Here is a 22,080-nt window from a genome sequence, read left to right on the forward strand (position 1 = left end):
AATGGCTGTCACGAGGGGGAATAATTTTAAGGTGATTGAAGGAAGGTATAGGGAAGATGTCAGAGGTAGGATCTTTACACAGAGAGTGGTGGGGTGAATGGAATGCACTACTAGTGGTGGTCGCAGAGTCAGAGACACGAGGGACATTTAAGTGACTGCTGGACAAGTACATGGATGGCAGTAAGTTGAGGGGTGTGTAGGTTAGATTGATTTGAAGTTAAGATAAATGCTCGGCACAACATCATAGGTCAAAGGGCCTGTACTGTGCTGTACTGTTCTATGTCCTAATTGCTTCCAAGTTGAGTGGATAATTTTTGCCTTATATTTAATTCTAATTATTTGATTGTTATGCAAATTATATTACAAAACATTATCTTGAGAAAGTAGCATTCAGTATGGAGGTTGGTACCTGCAAATACTGTTGGAAACTTAAAACAAAAACAAAATAGGCACAGCATGTCATTTAAAATGGTGAAGTTGCCCATGTAAAGCAGCCAAGAAACAAACACATCAATTCTAACAAATGAGGGCTGACAGGACAGTGAGTGGTTCTTTGGAACTCAGTATCTTGACAGGTGTAGAAATGCCTGTCAGATGGTGTGGCTGGACTTTGACATGCCTGTGTGCGCCTGTGATGACCATAAAATGTAACAGGCCCCAAGCCAGAATGTGTCTGTGCCTTTAGCACTGCGTAAGAAATGGCTTGTTCTGAATTTATTGAAAAAAAAACCCTTCTCCCTGGAAGAACTTAAGTCTCAATCTGGAAGGCGTCAGCATCAAGGCATTAGTAACCAGAGTCAGTGCCAATTCTTCCCAAGTCAAGATTAACTAATGCAAATAGAGAGTCTGTTTTGCTCTATTCTGTATAGCTTAACCTGAGACTGACAATCTCTACTGTCAAACAGGTTGACACTTCCATTTGTCATGCGTGAATGAGGTTTCCAATTTCATATAAAATACCAACTTCTGGTCTATTTTGTGCTGTAGACCTGTGATTAATAGGAACTTGTTTGAGAGTAGTTAGACAGTTTTTATTTACCTTTAAAATGATCCACTTTGTTTCATCAATGCTGCCTTCACTACATTCTTACTCAAATCTCCAAGATAGAGTGACCTTTTCCTAAAGCCACAACTTTCACAATCCTAATCAATCACAAACTTTATCCTTGCTTTAGACTTAGTCCTTTCTTTAAAGTTTGAAGGTCAAACATGTTAAAGATTATTTATCTTTAAATTAAAATCAAGTGAATAGTTGTCTCAATGTCGCATACATGGAGGGGCTTTATATTTTCTCTCTCTCTCCTCCTTAAAATCTACTTCTTTGAATAACTGTTCAACTCTCCTAATGTTGTCTAATATGACAACTTTGTCAAATTTCATCTGATGGCACACCTCTGTCATGACTTGAGTCATATTACTCTGTTAAAGGTGCTATGCAAATGCAAAGTGTCATAATTGTCACACTATGAGTCTTTTATTCTCTCTTTAATGCTAACTGAGCTCCTTAATGTTCAAGCATTTTTAACTTTTAATTTAACTAAAACTGCCAAAATTAGTTTCAGAAATGGTTTCCATGATCAAAAAAGAATTTGAACATCACTGTAACGTATCCAAGTCCCAGGACTGAAATGAGATGTGCTCAAATAGCCAATTCCATTTGCTACGTTTTCTTTTGGGAAACTGTCAACTCTCACCACGTACACTGAGTTTAGTCAGCAGTTGTAACAGCAACTGAATGCAGGGGAAATGATCTGAAAAAATGGATGCTTTGATCTGTCAAAAGCTGACATGCTTTTTTGTGGTCAATAGTATAAACAATGTGTGGAAGTTGGTCTGTATTTTAACAAATATATGTGGGATTGACAATGGATTTTCAAGGTTTTCGGACTCCAGAGTCAGTCAAGTGTCAGTATCTTTCAGAAGAAAATGTCAAGTCTAATGTGATAACCATCACAGACAAAATGTCAAGTTCATATAAAGGGGTTGAATTTGTAATTTAAATTGGTCAACAAGGAAATGAATTTGGCAATTTCATGGAAAAATGCTTAGTCCGTACGAAAAATATCTCAAGGCATTTATAAAATAATTCTCCTGCTGTCATTATGTAGGACGACAATAATGGTAAATGGGAGCAGCAAGATAAGATGAACTTAAGAAATAGGAGCAGGAATAGATCGTGTGGTCCCTCTGGCCTGTTCTGACATTCAAAATGATTTTAGTTGATCTTCTGCATCAACACCACTTTCTTTCACCCTCATTAATATCTATTTGTTTGCAAGAGACCAGAAATGTGTTTCTTAGCCTTGAGTGTATTCAATGACAGAAAGCTTCAGCACCGTGGAGGAGAGAGTTGTAAACATATGAAATGCCTCAAAGTGAAGACATTTCTTTTCATCTCACACTAAAGTCATCTCTGTGACAAGGAGTTATAAAGACTCTCAACCCTCTGACAGAAGAAATTCCTCCTCATCTTAAATTGGCATCTCTTTATCCGGAGAATATGCCTCCTGGTCCTAGACTTTCTCATGAGGGGAAATTTCCTTTCAGCATTTACTCTGGGAATTCCCTTATGAATCCGCAATGTAGGAAGACATCCTTGTTTTTGTTTTCTAATCGCCTTGCAAAAAATGTCAAGACATCATATGTCTTCCAATTTATGTTCCATACCTGTATGCCAACTTCCTGTGTTCCTTCTGCACCTTAAGTGGCTCAGAACAAAAATATTCTGATATTTTATGCCTTTAAAGAAAATGTTCTGCATTTTATTCTTACTGCAAAAGTGAACCATTCGCACTTTCCCACATTGTACCCCATCTGTCACCTTATTATCTACGCAGTTAGCCACCTGATGCCTCTTTTCAGCAACTTTATGTTTCTTCTCACAGTTTATGTTTCTACCTTGTTTTGTACCCTCAGAAAACTTGAATGCAGTTCTCTCACTATTTTTATCTAAGGAATCAATATAGGTTGTAAATAGTTGTGGCTTTGTCACTAATCTTTGAAGCACACCACTGATTATAGCTTCCCAATTTGAAAATGCGCTTTATTTCCCTATTCTCTGCTTCCTATCTGGTAGCTAGTTATTTATTCATGCTAACACATCACCTGCTCCATTCATTTTTCTCTTGTGTCAAAACATTTTGTGTGACACCTTGTCAAATGACCTTCCGGAAATCCAAGTGCACCACATTGCTGACTCCAGTTCATTTCGGTGCATCCTGAAGAAATGCAATAAATTTGTCAAACAGAATTTCCCTTTCCTACGGACATGTTGATTTAGAATGCAAAAACAGAAATTGCAGGAAAAGCTTAGCATGTCTGGCAGCATCAGTGGAGAGAAATCAGAGTTATGTTTCAGTTCTGGGAAGGAAGGGTCACTGGACCTGAAACGTTAACTCTGATTTCTCTGCACAGATGTTGCCAGACCTGCTGAGTTTTTCCTGCAATTTCTGTTTTAGTTTCTGATTTCCAGCAACTACAGTTCTTTTAGTTTTGATTCAGAATGGTCCACTTTACATCTGTTATAATTTGCTTATTTCAGCATTTCCTGACAACTGATGTCAGGCTAACTAGTCAGCAGTTCATTGTTTTACTGCTCCCTTCTGTCCTGAATAATGGTCAAAGTTAAAAATCTCACAACTCCAGGTTATAATCCAACAGGTTTATTTGGAAGCACTTCCAAAGAAACTTGTAGGACTATAACCTGAGGTTGTGAGATTTTAACTTTGTCCACCCCAGTCCAACACCGGCACCTCCACATCTCAAAGAATGGTATTATGACTGCTAACTTCCAAACTGCTGGGACCATTCCAAAATTGAGGAATTTTGGAAATACATAACCAGTATATCCAGTATCTCTGCAGGAATCTCGACCAGAAACCTTGGATGTAGGGCATCAGGTCCCAGGGATTTTGATGGCATTTAGTCCCTGAAATTTCTTGGAGGATTTGTCTCTGTTGGGATGAGTTGTCTGTACATTTTGCCATTTTTCCTGAATTTATAAAGATGTTTTGAAACAGAAACAGAAAGATAAAAGACGCACTGCAGGAAAAGAAAATTCTTCATGTTTTAAAACCATACCTCATACATCATCAATGTCACAAATAGAACTGTTTCCCCTTTCTCCCACAGATAAGCCAATAAATATTGGTGAGTGAATTATTAATCTTAGAAAGGCTGAAAACTATGCAAACTGAGGATTGATCTTTTAAAAAACAATACTATACAATAATTAATAAGTGGTACCAGGATGATAACTGAACATTATCTAACAGGCCTCTTGTCAATATTACAAAGGAAGCTTTGTCATATTGATTGCAGGAACTGCACACTAACGTTTGGTTTCTGCAGTAACCAAGAGAAATTACTGCCATCAATTCAATGGTACCGGACAGAGAGAAAGATAACATGCAACTTATAACCAGGTCTCAGTACGGGGTTGACCTATAGAAAGCGAATAAAAACATGGAGATTGATCAGCTCTAACATTCAGTCATCAACCCCTTCTTGCCTAATTGAGATCTTTCCTCATACTGTTTTGCATTGTTTGAAGAGCAAAACATCAGGGAAAGGGTAAGCTATAAAATATCACTATCATATCCTGGAGAAAAAGTAATTTGTCACTCCTCATATCCAATTACTATTTGTGATTTCAGCAAGAATTCACATTTATGCAACATGCTAGAACATAGAATCATTGAATCCCTACAAGGTGGAAGCAGGCCATTCGGCCCATCGAGTTTACACTGACCTTCTGACCTCAACCCACCTCCTGGCCCTATCTCTGTAACCCTGCATTTCCCATGTCTAACCTATGTAAGCCTGCACACTTGGGGGCAATTTCCCATGGCCAATCCACCTACCCTGCACATCTTTGGACTGAGGGGGGAAACCAGAGCACCTGGAGGAAACCCACGCAGATACAGGGAGATCTTAAGGATATCCCAGAAGTATTTTGTGTACTTCTATAACAGTTGGTTTTTCCAACAATCCGCAATGGATTCATGGTCCTTATTAGATTCTTAATTCCAGATTTTTGTTGAATTCAAATTCTTCCATCGTGGGATTTGAATCTGGTTCCCCAGAACATTACCCAGGTCTCCAAATTAAAAAGTACAGTGATAATACCACTTGGCCATCATCCTCTCTACTTTACCATTATAAATATTTTGCACCATTTTCCTACAGAACTTTTTGACAATATAGTATTATACATTCTAAGAAATGGGTTCAGATCCAATTAAGGCACATTTGGTAATCTCTCAGCTTTAAACCTCTTATAGAAAATGCACATGGGAGTCATAACATAGCTACTGACAATCATGGGTGCACAAAGCAATATGTTCACAATGCGAGCCACTAATTGGCATTATATCAACAATGTCACTCTGAAAGAGCCTGAGGATACTGGGAGGCAGATGGCAGGTTGCTGCAGTAGCAATTTATCGCCAGGACCTAGGATGAAGGCAGACCTGAAGAGTTGTACCTGAATGCTTGACGATGTTGCTTGATGGGTAATTAGAGACAGAAAAACTGCAGATGCTTCCTGAAGAAACATTGACTTCTCCACCTCCTGATGCTGCCTGGCTTGCTGTGTTCTTCCAGCCTCCTGCTTGTCTACCGGTGGGTAATTGCAGATGGCCTACAGGAGTCTCAGAGATGAGAACCGCAGCTGTGTTTCAGCTTTATCTCTGATCAGTGTTGCCAATTGCACCTTTGGTGCAAAGTGGTAGACAGTTAGTTTCACACACTGCAAATGCAACTATGCTTCAAATAGAGAGAGAGAGACTTGGGGGTCATGGGAAGCAATACGTTAAGCCTATTATTTCTTTGAATTATTCTGCCTCCCTCAATGAAATCTATCACTTTAACAAAGTTAAATGCTTCACTAAAAATGTAAAAACTGAAGTGGACTGATCACTTCACTTCCACTGATGAGTCCAGCTGTGGACATCTAATGGATATCCTTGTTGTCTGATTGGACCAGACTTTGAAAGCCAAGGTCCGAACATCGAATAGAGTTCCTTTTTGTCCTGTGACTTCACCTGAAAAATGATTGGATTCTTGCATCCTGGAGGCAATGTAAACTCCAGGCAGGAGAGGCAGAAGAAATTTCACTTTTATTGGTTTACATGGTCAAGAGTAGATCTTGTGCCTTGGTATTATGCTGGGTTCTGTAGCCAAAACGTTTGATTTTGCCCAGTTTCCGACACTAAGTCCAGATAATTACAGAGGTCGAGCTGAAAATCTGATCCAACACCATAATCCCAGAGGAAAGAATGAGGTCTTTCCTGTCCCATTTCAAAGGAATTTGGATAATTGTTTCAGCCCAACAATTTGCATTTATGTAGTGCCTTTAACATGGGAAATACCCTGGTGTTTCACAGGAGTACTGTCAAACAAAAAGCTCACACTAAGCCATAGAGGTGATATTAAGGTAGGTGATAAAACAGCTAGGTTCTAAGGAGTGCTTTGAAAGAGGAAAATGCACTGGAGAAGGAGAGGGGCATTGCTAGGGTCTCCAGGTCTTAATGGGACAAAGTCTTTCTTTATTCACTCGTGGGATGTGGGCGTGGCTAGCTGGGCAGCATTTATCAGGGCGGAAGTGGGTACTGCAGATACCGGAAATTAGAGTCATGATTAGAGTGGTGCTGGAAAAGCACAGCAGGTCAGGTAGCATCCGAGGAGCAGGAAAATCGACGTTTCGGGCAAAAGCCCTTCATCAGGAATTCCTGAAACATCGATTTTCCTGCTCCTCAGATGCTACCTGACCTGCTGTGTTTTTCCAGCACCACTCTAATCTGGGCAGCATTTATTACCCATTCCTAGTTATCTTTGAATTGAGTGGCTTGCTAGGCCATTTCAGAGGACAGTTGAGAGTCAATCACGTTGCTGTGGATCTGGCGTCACATGTAGGACAGACCAGGTAAGGATGGCAGATTTCCTTCCCTGAAGGACATCAGTGAACCAGATGGGTTTTTCCAACAATGGCTTCATGGTCATCAGTGGACCCTTAATTCCAGGTTATTATTGAATTCAAATTCTGCCATCTGCTGTGGCAGGATTTGAACCCGGGCCCCAGGAAAGCTAGCTGAGTTTCGAGATTAACAGTCTAGCAATAATACCATTAGGCCATCACCTTGTGGAATGAAGAACACTGATGCTTCATAAAAAGCAAGGATTAAAGGAGGGCGGAGATTTCAAGCGGTGGTGGAGCTGGATGGGGAAACTAGAATTATCGAGAATAAGAGCTGGGGGAAGGGGCATCGTGTTTCTATGTCACCAGTCTCTAAAGCCATGCTGGAGGTTTGAGAATAGTGATAGAATTCTAGAAGAAGGACACATAGTGATGGAGTAAATGGGCATATGGAGGAGATAAAACTGAAAGCTGAGAAGTGTGAAATGTTACGTGTTTGGAATGGAAGGATGAGGATAAGCAACGTAAAACAAAGGATACAATTTCAGAGGGATCTCTAGATACATGTGAGCAAGTCATTAAAAATGGTGAGTCAGAGTGAAAAAGTGTTTTAAAAGGCATTCAGGCTTTATACCATGAGGAAAAACGATTAAGTTGTCATCTACCTTCATACAGTAACTGGAATCATGTCCAATTCTGGGGATTGCACTATTGGAAATAGGCAGTTATTAGAGAAATTTCAGGAAACATTTCAGAGAATGCTTCTAGGATTGAGGGACCTCAATTAGGTGAATGGACTGGAGGGATGCAAAGGGGTAGGATAGGTTGTTAAAGAGTCATGAGATTTGCAGTAAGCCTCCTGACAAGAATCCCTCAAAAAAAACTGGATACATTTCACACATGGCCAGAAAAAGTAAGATTCAGTCCAATGATTCTGCATCTATTCTGTGGAGTTAGGTGAGTAGACTGGAGAAACGGGAATTGTTTTCCATAGAGAAGAGATTTTACAAAGAACTTCAAAGTCACAAGGAGTCTTGCAGAGACCTGGTCGAGCTTTGAAGCATGAAATGGCTGCCTTCTGTGCAGTAACTATTCTGTAACTCGGTGTGCATTTTTGTTTTCTTACATATGTCAATATTTCTGCTTGAGGATAAACCAGCTATTGGATAGACAGTGCAGTCAATTGAGAAGGTAAAGGCCAACATGATTGATCTTGCAATTAACAGAAAAAAAGACCCCTGCTCACTCGACCTACCTATAAATTAAAATTGATTAATAACAAATTGCTTGCCTGCGGTAAATACTGTTTTGATCTAAAATGGCAAATAATAGCCTAAGGAATTAAGCATTCCGTGGTTCCCCTGTTGTAACCACAATGAGCAGTGATAAAGCAAAGCATTGTAAATGCTGGAGATCTGAAATAGAAACCAAAATCGTTGGAGAAACTCAACAGTTCTGGCAGCCATTGTGTAGAGAAAGTAGAGTTAATGTCTTGAGTCCAACATAACTCTCCCTTGGAGTTCCTAATGGATAAGCTCCATTGGCCAGTTCAAGAAAAATCAATGTCAGGTTACTGTTCCTAAAACAATGGGCCCCCAGTGTCAGAAATTTGACTTAAAAGCAAGGTTAAATTAACTTTAAGATAACTCTTAACCTCTGAATGTTAAAGCAAATAAACTTTCAAAGGAGCCAAAAGTTTGAAGGATTTATTAAAAAAAAGTCAATTAAATGTTAAGACTGCAGGGACCAGAAGACCATAAGAGCAGAAGAAGAACAGTTGGCCATCTTGTCTGTTTTGCCATTTAATGAGATCATGTCTGATCTGATAATCCTCAGCTCCACATTTCTGCCTTTCCCCCTTAATCCTTGATCTACATTCTGAAGAAGGGTCACTGGACTTGAAACATTAACTCTGCTTCTCTCCTCACAGATGCTGCCAGCCCTGTTGAGTTTCTCCAGCACTTTCTGTTTTTGCCTTGATTTCTTGACTGATTAATAATCTGTCAATGTTAGCATTGAATATGCTTCATGACTCAACCTAGACAGTGCACTGTGGTAAAGAATTCCATAGATTCATTACCCACTGAAAGAATAGATTCCTCCTCATCTTTAACTTAAATGTGTGAAGCCTTAGTGTGAGACGATAATCCCTGATCTGAAACTCTGCCAGAAGGGGAACCAATCTTTCCAACTAGTAATATATAGAACAAGTTTCAACAATACTATGTTGTAATTCCTATAAAGTTAATAAAAACTACACATGATAGGCAAATCAACACAGTGAAGAATAATTTTCTGAATAGGACTGTGCTATACCTTGGTCACTCTAAGAATGAATTGTCAAGGGGAATATAACTCCATTTTTTTTAGGTCATTGTATCCAGTATTCACTGGAAGGCACTTTCAGTCACTCAAGTCTTTGTTCCATCAATAAAATATTTTGCACTTTCATCTCTGCCACTGCTTCAATGAAAGCGGTTTTACTGACCTTTTCCTTTGTTATCTCTCTGCAGAGTTTTTGATGCTTAGTAGAGGTCAAGGCAATTGCAACAAAACTAAAACTTTAGATTTTTCAATACCTTTTCAGGAGAACTTAGAGTTTATTCACATGCAAGTCTGAACATCCTGTCTCGTTTTTGCAGATCCAATTTTCTTTAGAGTAAATGGGGGGAGTAGGAGTTGAGTTGGAGAAGATCAGCGCCAATCTAACTGAATGGCAGCATACTAAAGGGGCTATTTGACCCATGATGTGGAGGAACCGCTATTGGACCGGGGTGGACAAAGTCAGAAGTCACACGGCACCAGATTATAGTCCAACAGATTTATTTGAAATCACAAACTTTCAGACGCTGCTCCTTCATCGGGTGGAGTCACTTCGTGTGCCTTCTGACAATTTGAACCACTTCAGGTTCTGATTTCCCATAGCTTTTTGGGTTTTAATTTATATTTTGAAGATGGAGTATTGGCCTTAAAAAATCTTTAAACCAGATCATTTAGGGTTAATTGTTAAGACAATGAGCAATTGAAGAAAGTGGAAAATTACATGGGAAGCAGGGAAAGGTTGAAAAGGAGAGTTCTTTGTGGCAGCAGATACCACCACCTTCAAGTTCCCCTCCAAGCCACTCACGATCCTGACCTGGAAATGTATCGCCACTCCTTCACTGTTGCTGAGTCAATATCCTGAGTCAAAATTACATGGATAGCAGGCGCAGTGTAAAAACAGCCTCTTTTTAGGCCACTGTGAAGTCAGATTAGCCATGACCTTACTGAATGGTAGAATCCAGACTCAATGGTTTGAGCTGTCTGCTCTCGCTTCAATTTCTTTTTACGATCTTAGCAATGAACACATGGAGAGAAAAGAATTGATGTTTTGATTCACTTATTGGATGTAAGCATTGCTGACTGGGTCAGCGTTTGTGCCCAACCTGAGTTACAGTTAAGAAGGTGATGGGTCAGCTGCCTTCTTGAACCATGGCATTCATTTGAATTTGAAATTCCCATTTACCACTGTTAGAGCAAGAGTTCTTTGGCCATTTTGGAGGCTCTCGCTGCAAATGTCACGAGAATTTAGGGGTGGCACGGTGGCTCAGTGGTTAGCACTGCTTCCTCACAGTGCTAGGGATCTGGGTGCAATTCCCACCTCGGGCAACTGTCTGTGTGGAGTTTGCACCTTCTCCCTGTGTCTGTGTGGGTTTCCTCCAGGTGCTCTGGTTTCCTCCCACAGTCCAAAGATGTGCAGGTTAGGTGAATTGGCCCATAGTGTTGGATGCATTAGTCAGGGGTAAATGTAGGGGAATGGATCTGGGTGGGTTGCTCTTCAGAGGGTCAGTGTGGACTTGTTGGGCTGAAGGGCCTGTTTCCACACTGTAGAGAATCTAATCTAAAGCAAAAACGAATACTATCAAAATAAACAAGATTCCACATGTTTCTTATTTGCAGTTGGATTCTGTGACCAGCCTTATAAGGAACATGGTCATTCTGGGGAAGCGTCCATCCCAAGAATGATGAATGAATGATGCTCAATATCCCATTGTACATTCTTATTATGCTCCTCCATAGACTGAGCCACCTGGCTGTTTTCCTTCTTTATTCACATATGGATGCCACTGGCTGGGCCCAGCGTTTATTGTCCACCCCAAGTTGCCCTTGAGAAGGGGTGGTCAACTTCCTTCTATCACATGCTGTGGTAAACCCAACGTCCTTGGGGAGAGAATTCCAGGATATTGACTCAGCAACAGTGAAGGAGTGGCGATATATTTCCAGGTCAGGATCGTGAGTAGCTTGAAGATGGTGGTGTCTGCTGCCCTTGTCCTTCTAGATTGAACTAGTTGTAGGTTTGAAAGTTGTTGTCTCAGGAACTTTGGTGAACTTCTGCAGTGCATCTTGTAGATTTTACGCACTGCTGCTACTGAGAGTCGATGGTGAAGGATGTTTGTAGTGCCAGTAAGCTAGGCTGCTTTGTCCTGGATGGTGTCAAAGCTCTTGAGGGAAGAAATGTTCTCCTTCACCCCAATTTTCCTTTATTGGGTGGGGGTTGGGGGGGGTGAGGGGGTGGGAGTGAGGTTGGTTGGTTGGTTAGCTAGCTCAGTTGTTTGGAAAGCTGGTTTGAAATGTAGAGTGATGTTAACAACCTTGGTTCAAATCTCACACTGATCACAAAGAACTCTCCTTCTCAACCTTTCCTGAGGTTTGGGGACCTTTAGGGAAAACCACCAACCAGTCATCTGTGTCTAATGAGAGAGCAGACCTATGATCTGTTAAGACCATGGCAACTTTATCATTCTATGGTTTTGTGTTCCATTAATACTATGGCCACTGGATTTCTCCTTGGATGATGACTAGTACAGAGGGATTGCCTGATGAGCAAAATGTAAACAGGTTGGGAGTCCATTCACTGGAATTTAGACGAGTGAGGGATGATCTTGAAACACACTGGATCTTTCAGGGGCTTGACAGGGTAAATACTACAGGGTAAAGAGAGAGTCTTTACATCATGGGAGAGTCTAGGACTGGAGGCATCGTCTTAGAGTAAAAGGGCAACAATTAAAGACTGAGATGAGGAGGAATTTCTTCTCTTAGAGGGTTGTGAGTCTTTGGAACTCCTTGCCCCAGAGAGCTGTGGGAGTAGAGTCTTTTGTGTATATTCTGAGACAAATAGATTATTGATCAGTTGGGGAATCAAGGATTACAGGGAAAGGGAAGGAAAGTAATATCAGATCAGCTATGATCCTATTGAATGGCAGAGCAGGCTCGAGGGGCTGAATGGCCTACTCTTGCTCCTATTCCTATGATCTTTGAGCAACAGGAATTGAAATAGTAAATTCCAAAAGGTAGCTGGATAAATATTAAAACAGAAAAGAAATGAAAGGGATTTTGAAGAAAAGCAGATGAGTGGAACTAATTAGTTAACTTACTCAAAGCGCTGCTCAGATCTGGCTTACCAAATGATCTCCCTCTGTGTTGTATCAGTCTATAATTATATGAAGAGTATTTTCTATTCCAAAACATTTTAGTTTGTTTTTACTCACTCAAGGGAAACTGGCCTTGGTACCTGGGCCAGTATTTATTGTCCATCCTTAGCTGTCCTGCAGGAGGTGGCAGTAAGCTGCTTTTATACAGGTATTTTTTTAATTGAAAAAGTAAACTTTATTCATAAAAGCAATTACATATAAGGGCATCCAAAAAGGTTCTCATTCTATCTGTACAATCTTTCCAATGAGGAAAAAGAAACACAAATGATTCATTGGAATTTTACATCTCAGTGCAGTTGCAAATAACAGGAGCATTTTTAACTCCTGTAGGGAGAAAAGACTTATATCTTGAGGCAATAGCGGGATCTGAAAACTGAACGGATCTGTTATACTGTGGCAGATAGAGCTCAGACAATGCTTTTGTGCTTTGGTATTCATTATTCCAGTCTGCATTTAGCAGCTGAGTTGCAGTATTATGGCAAAGTTTCTTTTTTGAAAAAGCCCTTTATGTACGAATTATGCATATCTTTAAAATGTTATCAAGGCAACATAACACAGTGTAGTTTACAGTCAATGAAAGAGATTAAAGCAGCATCAGCTTGATGTTTGTTTCCACAACTCAAAGAGACAAGTTAGGCTTTTCAGAACATGTAAACCCCTCTCTGAGCAATATACCTCTGAAATTTTCATTCCTTAAACACATTGGAACAAAGGCTGAAATCAAGTACAGTCGCCAAGTGAGACCAAGCACAAGGTTTAATAATTCAAAGCTTTCACCCATCAGAATCCCTGTCATACAAATCTCCCTGACTCACTAAGAGATGTCAGTCACCGCTGTCTGGGGAAGGAAATGGTCTCATTGATTCTTTTTGTTATTTCATGCAAAAAGCAACAAACACAGTGAACATTGGAGGAGTCAACAGGTCTGGCAGCATCAGTAGTGAGAGGGAGCAGAGTTCACATTTTTAGTCCAATACAACACATTTTCAGAACTGGCAGTATTGATTTTTTCTACATGTATATTTTTAACAGAGACAGAGTCAAGTACTAAAAATCAAAATGTTATTAATAGTGGAGAAAGGGTAAAAGAGATGTAAAATGGGTTTAGATTAAGTTGTGTAAGGGAAAGAATGGATTCTATTTGCTAATAACATTATACTCCTTGGAGCAGAGAAGCTTAAGAGGTGATCTTATTGAGATGTTCAAAATTATGAACAATTTTAACTGACAGTTGGTATGTCAGTAACTAGGCAGCACAATTTCAAGATTGTCAGTGGGAGAGATAGGAGTGACATAAGGAGAAATGTCGTTAATCAGAGAATCATTCGGATTTGGAATGCGCTGCCTGGGAGAGTGGTGGAGGGGGATTCCACAGAAAATTTCAAAAGAGAGCTGGAGATATATTTGAAAGGGATGAAGTTAGAGGGCTACAGAGAAAATGCTGGAGACTGGAACCAGCTGGGTGTGTCCTTCAGGAGCTCACACAGACACAATGGGTTGAAGGACTCTATCTGTACTGGAACATTTTATGGTTCTATGAATGTAAAATTAAGCTGTGTGGGGGAGGGGGTTGAAGGATGTTCACTGAGGACAGAGATGTGGTTGTGAAAGCAAGTTTTAGCTCACCACTGATGGGTACAATTTCCCCAAGATCCCATGCTGATTTTGGGACAAAACAATGATGCAGATGGTATAATCAGAACTGAGATTCCCATTTTAGCAATCTGACAGGGGACTTCAAATTAAACCACACAAATTCAATCCTCCTCTTCAGAAAGAAGACCAGTCTATGTTTCTTATGTCATGGAATACCTTATGGGAGTACACAAGCACCTGATTATTATGCAAGCTAAGAATCAATCAATTGGTACACACCAGTTCCTACAAATAGCAGCATCGAGATAAATGACCAGATCAACTCTTTCAGATAATGTGTCACGTGAAGGAAGAATATTGGCCAGATTTGACGGTAAAATCCCCTGCTGTTCTCCTCTCAAAGCCAAACATGTCAAAGAACGCAGCGGAATAGTTCCTTCAAAAAATGGCAATGCTTGACATTACAATGCTTGCTCATCCAACACTGCGCTAGAGGGTCACCCTCCCCCTATACTGCACTGGAGGTTCACCTTCCCCCTCTACTGTACTGGAGGGTCACCTTCCCCCTCTACTGTACTGGAGGGTCACCTTCCCCCTATACTGCACTGTAGAGTCACCTTCCCCCTCTACTGTACTGGAAGGTCACCTTCCCCCTCTACTGTACTGGAGGGTCACCTTCCCCCAATACTGTACTGGAGGGTCACCTTCCCCCTATACTATACTGGAGGGTCACCTTCCCTCTATACTGTACTGGAAGGTCACCTTCCTCCTATACTGTACTGGAGGGTCACCTTCCCCCTATACTGTACTGGAGGGTCACCTTCCCTCTATACTGCACTGGAGGGTCACCTTCCCCCTATGCTGCGCTGGAGGGCCACCGTCCCCCAAAACTGCACTGGAGGGTCACCTTCCCCCTATACTGTACTGGAGGGTCACCCTCCCCCTATACTGTACTGGAGGGTCACCTTCCCCCTATACTGTACTGGAGGGTCACCCTCCCCCTATACTGTACTGGAGGGTCACCTTCCCCTATACTGTACTGGAGGGTCACCCTCCCCCTATACTGTACTGGAGGGTCACCCTCCCCCTATACTGTACTGGAGGGTCACTTCCCTCCTATACTGTACTGGAGGGTCATCTTCCCCCTATACTGTACTGGAGGGTCACCTTCCCCCTATACTGCGCTGGAGGGCCACCTTCCCCCTATACTGCGCTGGAGGGTCACCTTCCCCCTATACTATACTGGAGGGTCACCTTCCCCCTATACTATACTGGAGGGTCACCTTCCCCCTATACTGTACTGGAGGGTCATCTTCCCCCTATACTGTACTGGAGGGTCACCTTCCCCCTATACTGTACTGGAGGGCCACCTTCCCCTATACTGCGCTGGAGGGTCATCTTCCCCTATACTATACTGGAGGGTCACCTTCCTCCTATACTGTACTGGAGGGTCACCTTCCTCCTATACTATACTGGAGGGTCACCTTCCTCCTATACTGTACTGGAGGGTCACCTTCCTCCTATACTATACTGGAGGGTCACCTTCCCCCTATACTGTACTGGAGGGTCACTTCCCCCTATACTGTACTGGAGGGTCACCTTCCCCCTATACTGTACTGGAGGGTCACTTTCCCCCTATACTGTACTGGAGGGTCACCTTCCCCCTATACTGTACTGGAGGGTCACTTCCCCCTATACTGTACTGGAGGGTCACCTTCCCCCTATACTGTACTGGAGGGTCACTTTCCCCCTATACTGTACTGGAGGGTCACCTTCCCCCTATACTGTACTGGAGCGTCACCTTCCCCCTATACTGTACTGGAGGGTCACTTTCCCCCTATACTGTACTGGAGGGTCACCTTCCCCCTATACTGTACTGGAGGGCCACCTTCCCCTATACTGCGCTGGAGGGTCATCTTCCCCCTATACTATACTGGAGGGTCACCTTCTTCCTATACTGTACTGGAGGGTCACCTTCCTCCTATACTGTACTGGAGGGTCACCTTCCCCCTATACTGTACTGGAGGGTCACTTCCCCCTATACTGTACTGGAGGGTCACCTTCCCCCTATACTGTACTGGAGGGTCACTTCCCGCTATACTGTACTGGAGGGTCACCTTCCCCCTATACTGTACTGGAGGGTCACTTCCCCCTATACTGTACTGGAGGGTCACCTTCCTCCTATACTGTACTGGAGGGTTACCTTCCCCCTATACTGTACTGGAGGGTCACTTCCCCCTATACTGTACTGGAGGGTCACCTTCCCCTATACTGCGCTGGAGGGTCACCTTTCCCCTATACCGTGCTGGAGGGTCACCTTCCTCCTATACTGTACTGGAGGGTCACTTCCACCTATACTGCGCTGGAGGGTCACCTTCCTCCTATACTGTATTGGAGGGTCACTTTCCCCCTATACTGCACTGGAGGGTCACCTTCCCCCTATACTGTACTGGAGGGTCACCTTCCCCCTCTACTGTACTGGAGGGTCACCTTCCCCCTATACTGTACTGGAGGGTCACCCTTCCCCTATACTACGCTGGAGGGTCACCTTCCCCCTATACTGTACTGGAGGGTCACCTTCCTCCTACACTACGCTGGAGGGTCACCTTCCCCGTATACTGTACTGGAGGGTCAGCCTTCCCCTATACTGTACTGGAGGGTCAACCGCCCCCTATACTGCGCTGGAGGGTCACCTTCCCCCTATACTGTACTGGACGGTCATCCTCCCCCTATACTGTACTGGAGGGTCAGCCTTCCCCTATACTGCACTAGAGGTTCAACCGCCCCCTATACTGTACTGGAGGATCACCTTCCCCCTATACTGTACTGGACGGTCACCTTCCCCCTATACTGCACTGGAGGGTCACCTTCCCCCTCTACTGTACTGGAGGGTCATCTTCCCCCTATACTGTACTGGAGGGTCACCTTCCCCCTATACTGTACTGGAGGGTCATCTTCCCCCATACTGTACTGGAGGGTCAGCCTCCCACAAAAATATTGCATTACAGGGTCAGCCTCCCTTTATACTGCACTGGAGGGTCACCCTCCCCCTATACTCTACTGGAGGGTCACCCTCCCCCTATACTGTACTGGAGGGTCACCCTCCCCTTATACTGTACTGGAGGGTCACCTTCCCCCTATACTATACTGGAGGGTCACCCTCCCCCTATACTGTACTGGAGGGTCACCTTCCCCCTATACTGTACTGGAGGGTCACCCTCCCCTTATACTGTACTGGAGGGTCACCTTCCCCCTATACTATACTGGAGGGTCACCCTCCCCCTATACTGTACTGGAGGGTCACCCTCCCCCTATACTGTACTGGAGGGTCACTTTCCCCCTATACTGTACTGGAGGGTCACCCTCCCCCTATACTGTATTGGAGGGTCACCTTCCCCCTATACTGTACTGGAGGGTCACCCTTCCCCTATACTGTACTGGAGGGTCACCCTCCCCCTATACTGTACTGGAGGGTCACCTTCCCCCTATACTGTACTGGAGGGTCACCTTCCCCCTATACTGTACTGGAGGATCACCTTCCCCCTATACTGTACTGGAGGGTCAGTCTCCCACAAAAAATATTGCATTAGAGGGTCAGCCTCCCTTTATACTGCACTGGAGGGTCAGCTTCACCCTATATTGCACTGGAGGGTCACCTTTCCCCTATACTGTACTGGAGGGTCACCTTCCCCCTATACTGTGCTGGAGGGTCACCCTCCCCCTATACTGTACTGGAGGGTCACCCTCCCCCTATACTGAGGTTCACCCTCCCCCTATACTGTACTGGAGGATCACCCTCCCCCTATACTGTACTGGAGGGTCACCTTCCCCCTAAACTGTACTGGAGGGTCACCCTTCCCCTATACTGCGCTGGTGGCTCACCTTCCCCCTATACTGTACTGGAGGGTCACCTTCCCCCTATACTGTACTGGAGGGTCAGCCTCCCCCTATACTATACTGGAGGGTCACCTTCCCCCTATACTGCGCTGGAGGGTCACCTTCCCCCTATACTGCGCTGGTGGGTCACCTTCCCCCTATATTGTGCTGGAGGGTCACCTTCCCCCTATACTGTACTGGAGGGTCAGCCTCCCTTTCTACTGTACTGGAGGGTCACCTTCCCCCTATACTGTACTGGAGGGCCACCTTCCCCTATACTGTACTGGAGGGTCACCTTCCCCTATACTGCGCTGGAGGGTCACCTTCCCCCTATACTGTACTGGAGGGTCAGCCTCCCTTTCTACTGTACTGGAGGGTCACCTTCCCCCTATACTGTACTGGAGGGCCACCTTCCCCTATACTGTACTGGAGGGCCACCTTCCCCATACTGTACTGGAGGGTCAGCCTCCCCCTATACTGTACTGGGGGGTCACCTTCCCCCTATACTGTACTGGAGGGCCACCTTCCCCTTATACTGTACTGGAGGGTCAGCCTCCCCCTATACTGTACAGGAGGGTCACCTTCCCCTATACTGTACTGGAGGATCACCCTCCTTTCGGTACTCAGTAGTGTATAAACCTGCAAGGTTCAGCCTCATGGTTTTGAGGAAACACTCTCTTGTCTTTGAGATTACAGGGATATTCCCTCAAATTCTTTATCCTGCTAACTCACTGAAATAGTTGTCCTATTTTATAAAGTTTGTTAAGTGAGCTACTGAACAAAGCTGATAATAATTAATCAGCTGGTGCATGTTCATGACTACTGATACACATTCGGTCTGACTCATCACAAAGACAACAGGAGTGAAGTTCCTGTGACCTGTCACTGTAAAATACCCAGTGACTGAAATTCCCAACTCCAGGTTACAGGAGCACCATAATCAAGGTGAGTTATGCCTGTCTAGGTTGGACAATACCAGATCCACATGTTTGTACAATATGATGTTGTCATTTACTGATATATAACGCTCCCCATCAAGTTATTAAGCCCCATTTTTGACAGGTAACAATAGGTGTATATTTAATATCTAATGGGACACAATACCTTTCCTGTACAGCATTCCCGTGTCATTGTATAATCAGACACTTTGACATTGTGGAATAATGCACGCTGGTCATTACGATTACCTTCACCATTATCACATTGCCCACAAATTATTATTCCTAATTTGGTCAAGACTCTCATCCATTTGTACAGGCAGAACAGCAAACCTCAGTCAAGTACACTGTGCAGTCACATTAATCTGATAACATCACAACAGGCCTCTTTCTTTGCAACAATTTGCAATGCTTTTATATGTGAACTACAGCACATGAAAGAGCATTGTTCTTCCACACCATGCATTGGACCTTAGTGCGTAAATGTATGAATACTGCCGTACACTATTGGACAAAGGCTTTCCGGAAGTAATCAGGGAAGTAATATACTGCCATATGTTGTAGAAATAGATCTACGACAGCCAACTCTGTAGAGAAGGTGGACAGCTAGTTTCCTTCCTCACTCAGTTCCTGTTAATAAGATGGGCAGTAGAGTGAATAGACAGCAGTAATTCTTCTCTAGAAAGCAGTGCTGTGAATTAATGACAGTGACTTCACAAGGTGTCAAGGGCATTGTCTACCTCTGTGGATATATATATATATATATTGCTTGAAGGGGGAGGCTCTTGGCCTCTTTCCCCTCCACAGCCTTTGTGTTTTGGGAATGAATTGTTTTACCTTCCTTTTGTTGGTAGGACAGACGTACAGGTAACTCAGCACAGTTTTCAGGCCCACTTTATCATTGAGTTTCTCATATGTCGTTCCATAGTCAGTCGACCTGAAATTAAAATTTGAAAAGAAAAATGAAATGGTTTCGGCATTTATGGCGCCATTAGCCCTGACTTATGATTTGTTTACTTACATGAAAGCAGTTTATAATATGGAGCTATAACGCTGGGTAATTCATATTCACAATAATGTTCTGGCTCTCTGGAGCATTAACTGTTGTATAAAATATGTATTCTTAATGCTAATCTATTGTCAAAGTAAAGCTGTTAATCAGGGTTGGAGTTCCAACAGAGTTTGCTTCCTTAAACAGCTACACAATGTACGGAATGGCTGATTCAGTCACAGCAGACCTGAACAAAGGATTTAACATCCATCAATAATTGCAGTCTACCATTTTCCCAATCACTTTTCTCACTTCTTAAAGAATACAAAAACTGTCGAGATAATTTATTATCATTGTTCTGTGATACCTTCACTTCGCGGCAACTTCATGAAAGCTTTTATAAAATTAACTGAAAGCCATTTGCTATGAACCGTGCTATCACTTTTGAATTATTCACTTGTTCTTTTAAGAATCATACAGTACAGAAAAGGCCCTTTGGCCCATCAAGCCTGCACCAATAGAAAACTACTTTAAATCTACAGTCGTCCCACTTTCCAGCACTTGGCCCATAACCTTGAATGTTATGACATTTCAAGTGCTCATGCAAATACTTTCTGAACATTGTGAGGTTTCTCACCTCAATCTCCCTCCCAGGCAGTGCATTCCAGACACCCACCACGTTTGACCCTTTCTAAACTTCCTGCCTTTCACCTTAAAATAATGCCCCCTCATTATTGACTCCTCAATATAGGGGAAGAGCTGCTTCTGTTCCACACTGTCCAAGCCCCTCATGATCTTCTACTCCTCAGTCAGGATTCCCAACCCAACCAACTTTCTCTGCCCGAAATCAAACTTATCCAGCTTATCCAGCTCTCTGTATGGTTAGACTGCTCCAACCCAGGCAACATCCTGGTGAATCTTGTCTGCACCCCTTCCAGTGAAATCACACCCCAGCTCAGCACGAGACAGGTAGAGGAGAGTTGCTGTTTTGCAATAACCTTTTGCTGTTTGGAATGGGACAATGGGCGACAGTGTGGTTTATACAACACAGCCTTGGACAACAGGGCTGATGAAGCACTCAGGGTCTGAGCTGAAGGCTAAACAGAACTCAAAGAATCATTTCAAACTTGTCATGCTAACTCTGCTTCTGTCTTCACAGAGACTTCCAGTGACTTCCTCCAGCATTTTCTGTGTTTCATCGCCACTTCCTGATGTCAGGACTCTGATCAGGCACAGCACTGCGTCTCTTTGAATAAGGGACCCATTTACCTTGGAGAAGACATGCACACCAACGTGGCACCAGGTCAGCCTGCAGCTGGGTTAATTTCAGTCATGGAGGGATCAGGCATTTCAATGCCCATTACTTGGCTGCCTAAGGCTCCCAGCTAGCATTAGGGTGTGACTGGAAGAATGAGCCTTCCTCTTGGAATTTAACTCCAACACAGGACAAGATGATGGGGTCTGCTAATATCTTATCCCAGTGAAATGCCCTCTCTACATCTGATCACCCCTCAGGAGAGTCTACCCGAGATGCCTGTGGTGGGGAAAGTGATAGGTCAGACAGGAGGTGGAGTGGATAGGTGGGAAGGAAGACGGACAGATCAAGAGAGTGGTGCCGAGTTGGAAAGTTGGATCTGGGTTAAGGAGGAGGGAGGGAAATGAGCAAATTGGTGGAATCCATATTGATGCCGTATGGTTGGAGAGTCCCAAGGTGGAAGATGAGGCTTTCTTCCTCCAGGCATCGAATGGTTAGGGTTTGGCGATGGAGGAGGCCCAGGACCTGCATGTCCTTGGTGGAGTGGGAGGGGGAGTTGAAGTGTTCAGCCACAGGATAGTGGGTTTGGTTGGTGCGGGTATTTCCAGAATGTTTTCTGAAACAATCCGCAAGTTGACGCTCTGTCTCCCTTGATTCACTCGATGCCTGGAGGAAGAACATCTCATCTTCCATCTTGGGACCCTGCAACCACAAGGGATGAATGTGGATTTCACCAGTTTCCTCATTTCCCCTCCCCCACCATATCCCAGTCCCAAACCTGTCCACCTTTCTTCTCACCTAACTGCTCCATCTTCTTCTCTGACATATTACCATTATCCCCACCTTCATCTACCTATTACATTCCCACCCCCTTCCCATTTATCTCTCCACCCCCTCGGCTCACGGTCTCATTCCTGATGAAGGCCTTTTGCTTGAAACGCCGACTCTCCTGCTCCTTGGATTGTGCCTGACCTGCTGTGCTTTTCCAGCACCACACTCTCGATTATGGTCTCCAGCATCTGCAGTCCTCACTTTCT

General features: G+C 43.5%; 1 protein-coding gene across 3 annotated transcripts in view; it reads right to left on the minus strand.

The window, feature by feature from the left end:
• Nucleotides 1-22,080, minus strand: part of LOC140463298 (VPS10 domain-containing receptor SorCS1-like) — a 1,204,408-nt gene that overhangs the window by 557,403 nt on the left and 624,925 nt on the right. For all 3 annotated transcript variants that reach the window (XM_072557066.1, XM_072557065.1, XM_072557064.1), the window contains exon 3: nucleotides 19,635-19,734. In XM_072557066.1, coding sequence (XP_072413167.1) covers nucleotides 19,635-19,734 — 100 coding nt within the window. The remainder of the gene's footprint in view (nucleotides 1-19,634; nucleotides 19,735-22,080) is intronic.

This window comes from Chiloscyllium punctatum, chromosome 38 (assembly GCF_047496795.1).
Source record: "Chiloscyllium punctatum isolate Juve2018m chromosome 38, sChiPun1.3, whole genome shotgun sequence".
Lineage (NCBI taxonomy): Eukaryota > Metazoa > Chordata > Chondrichthyes > Orectolobiformes > Hemiscylliidae > Chiloscyllium > Chiloscyllium punctatum.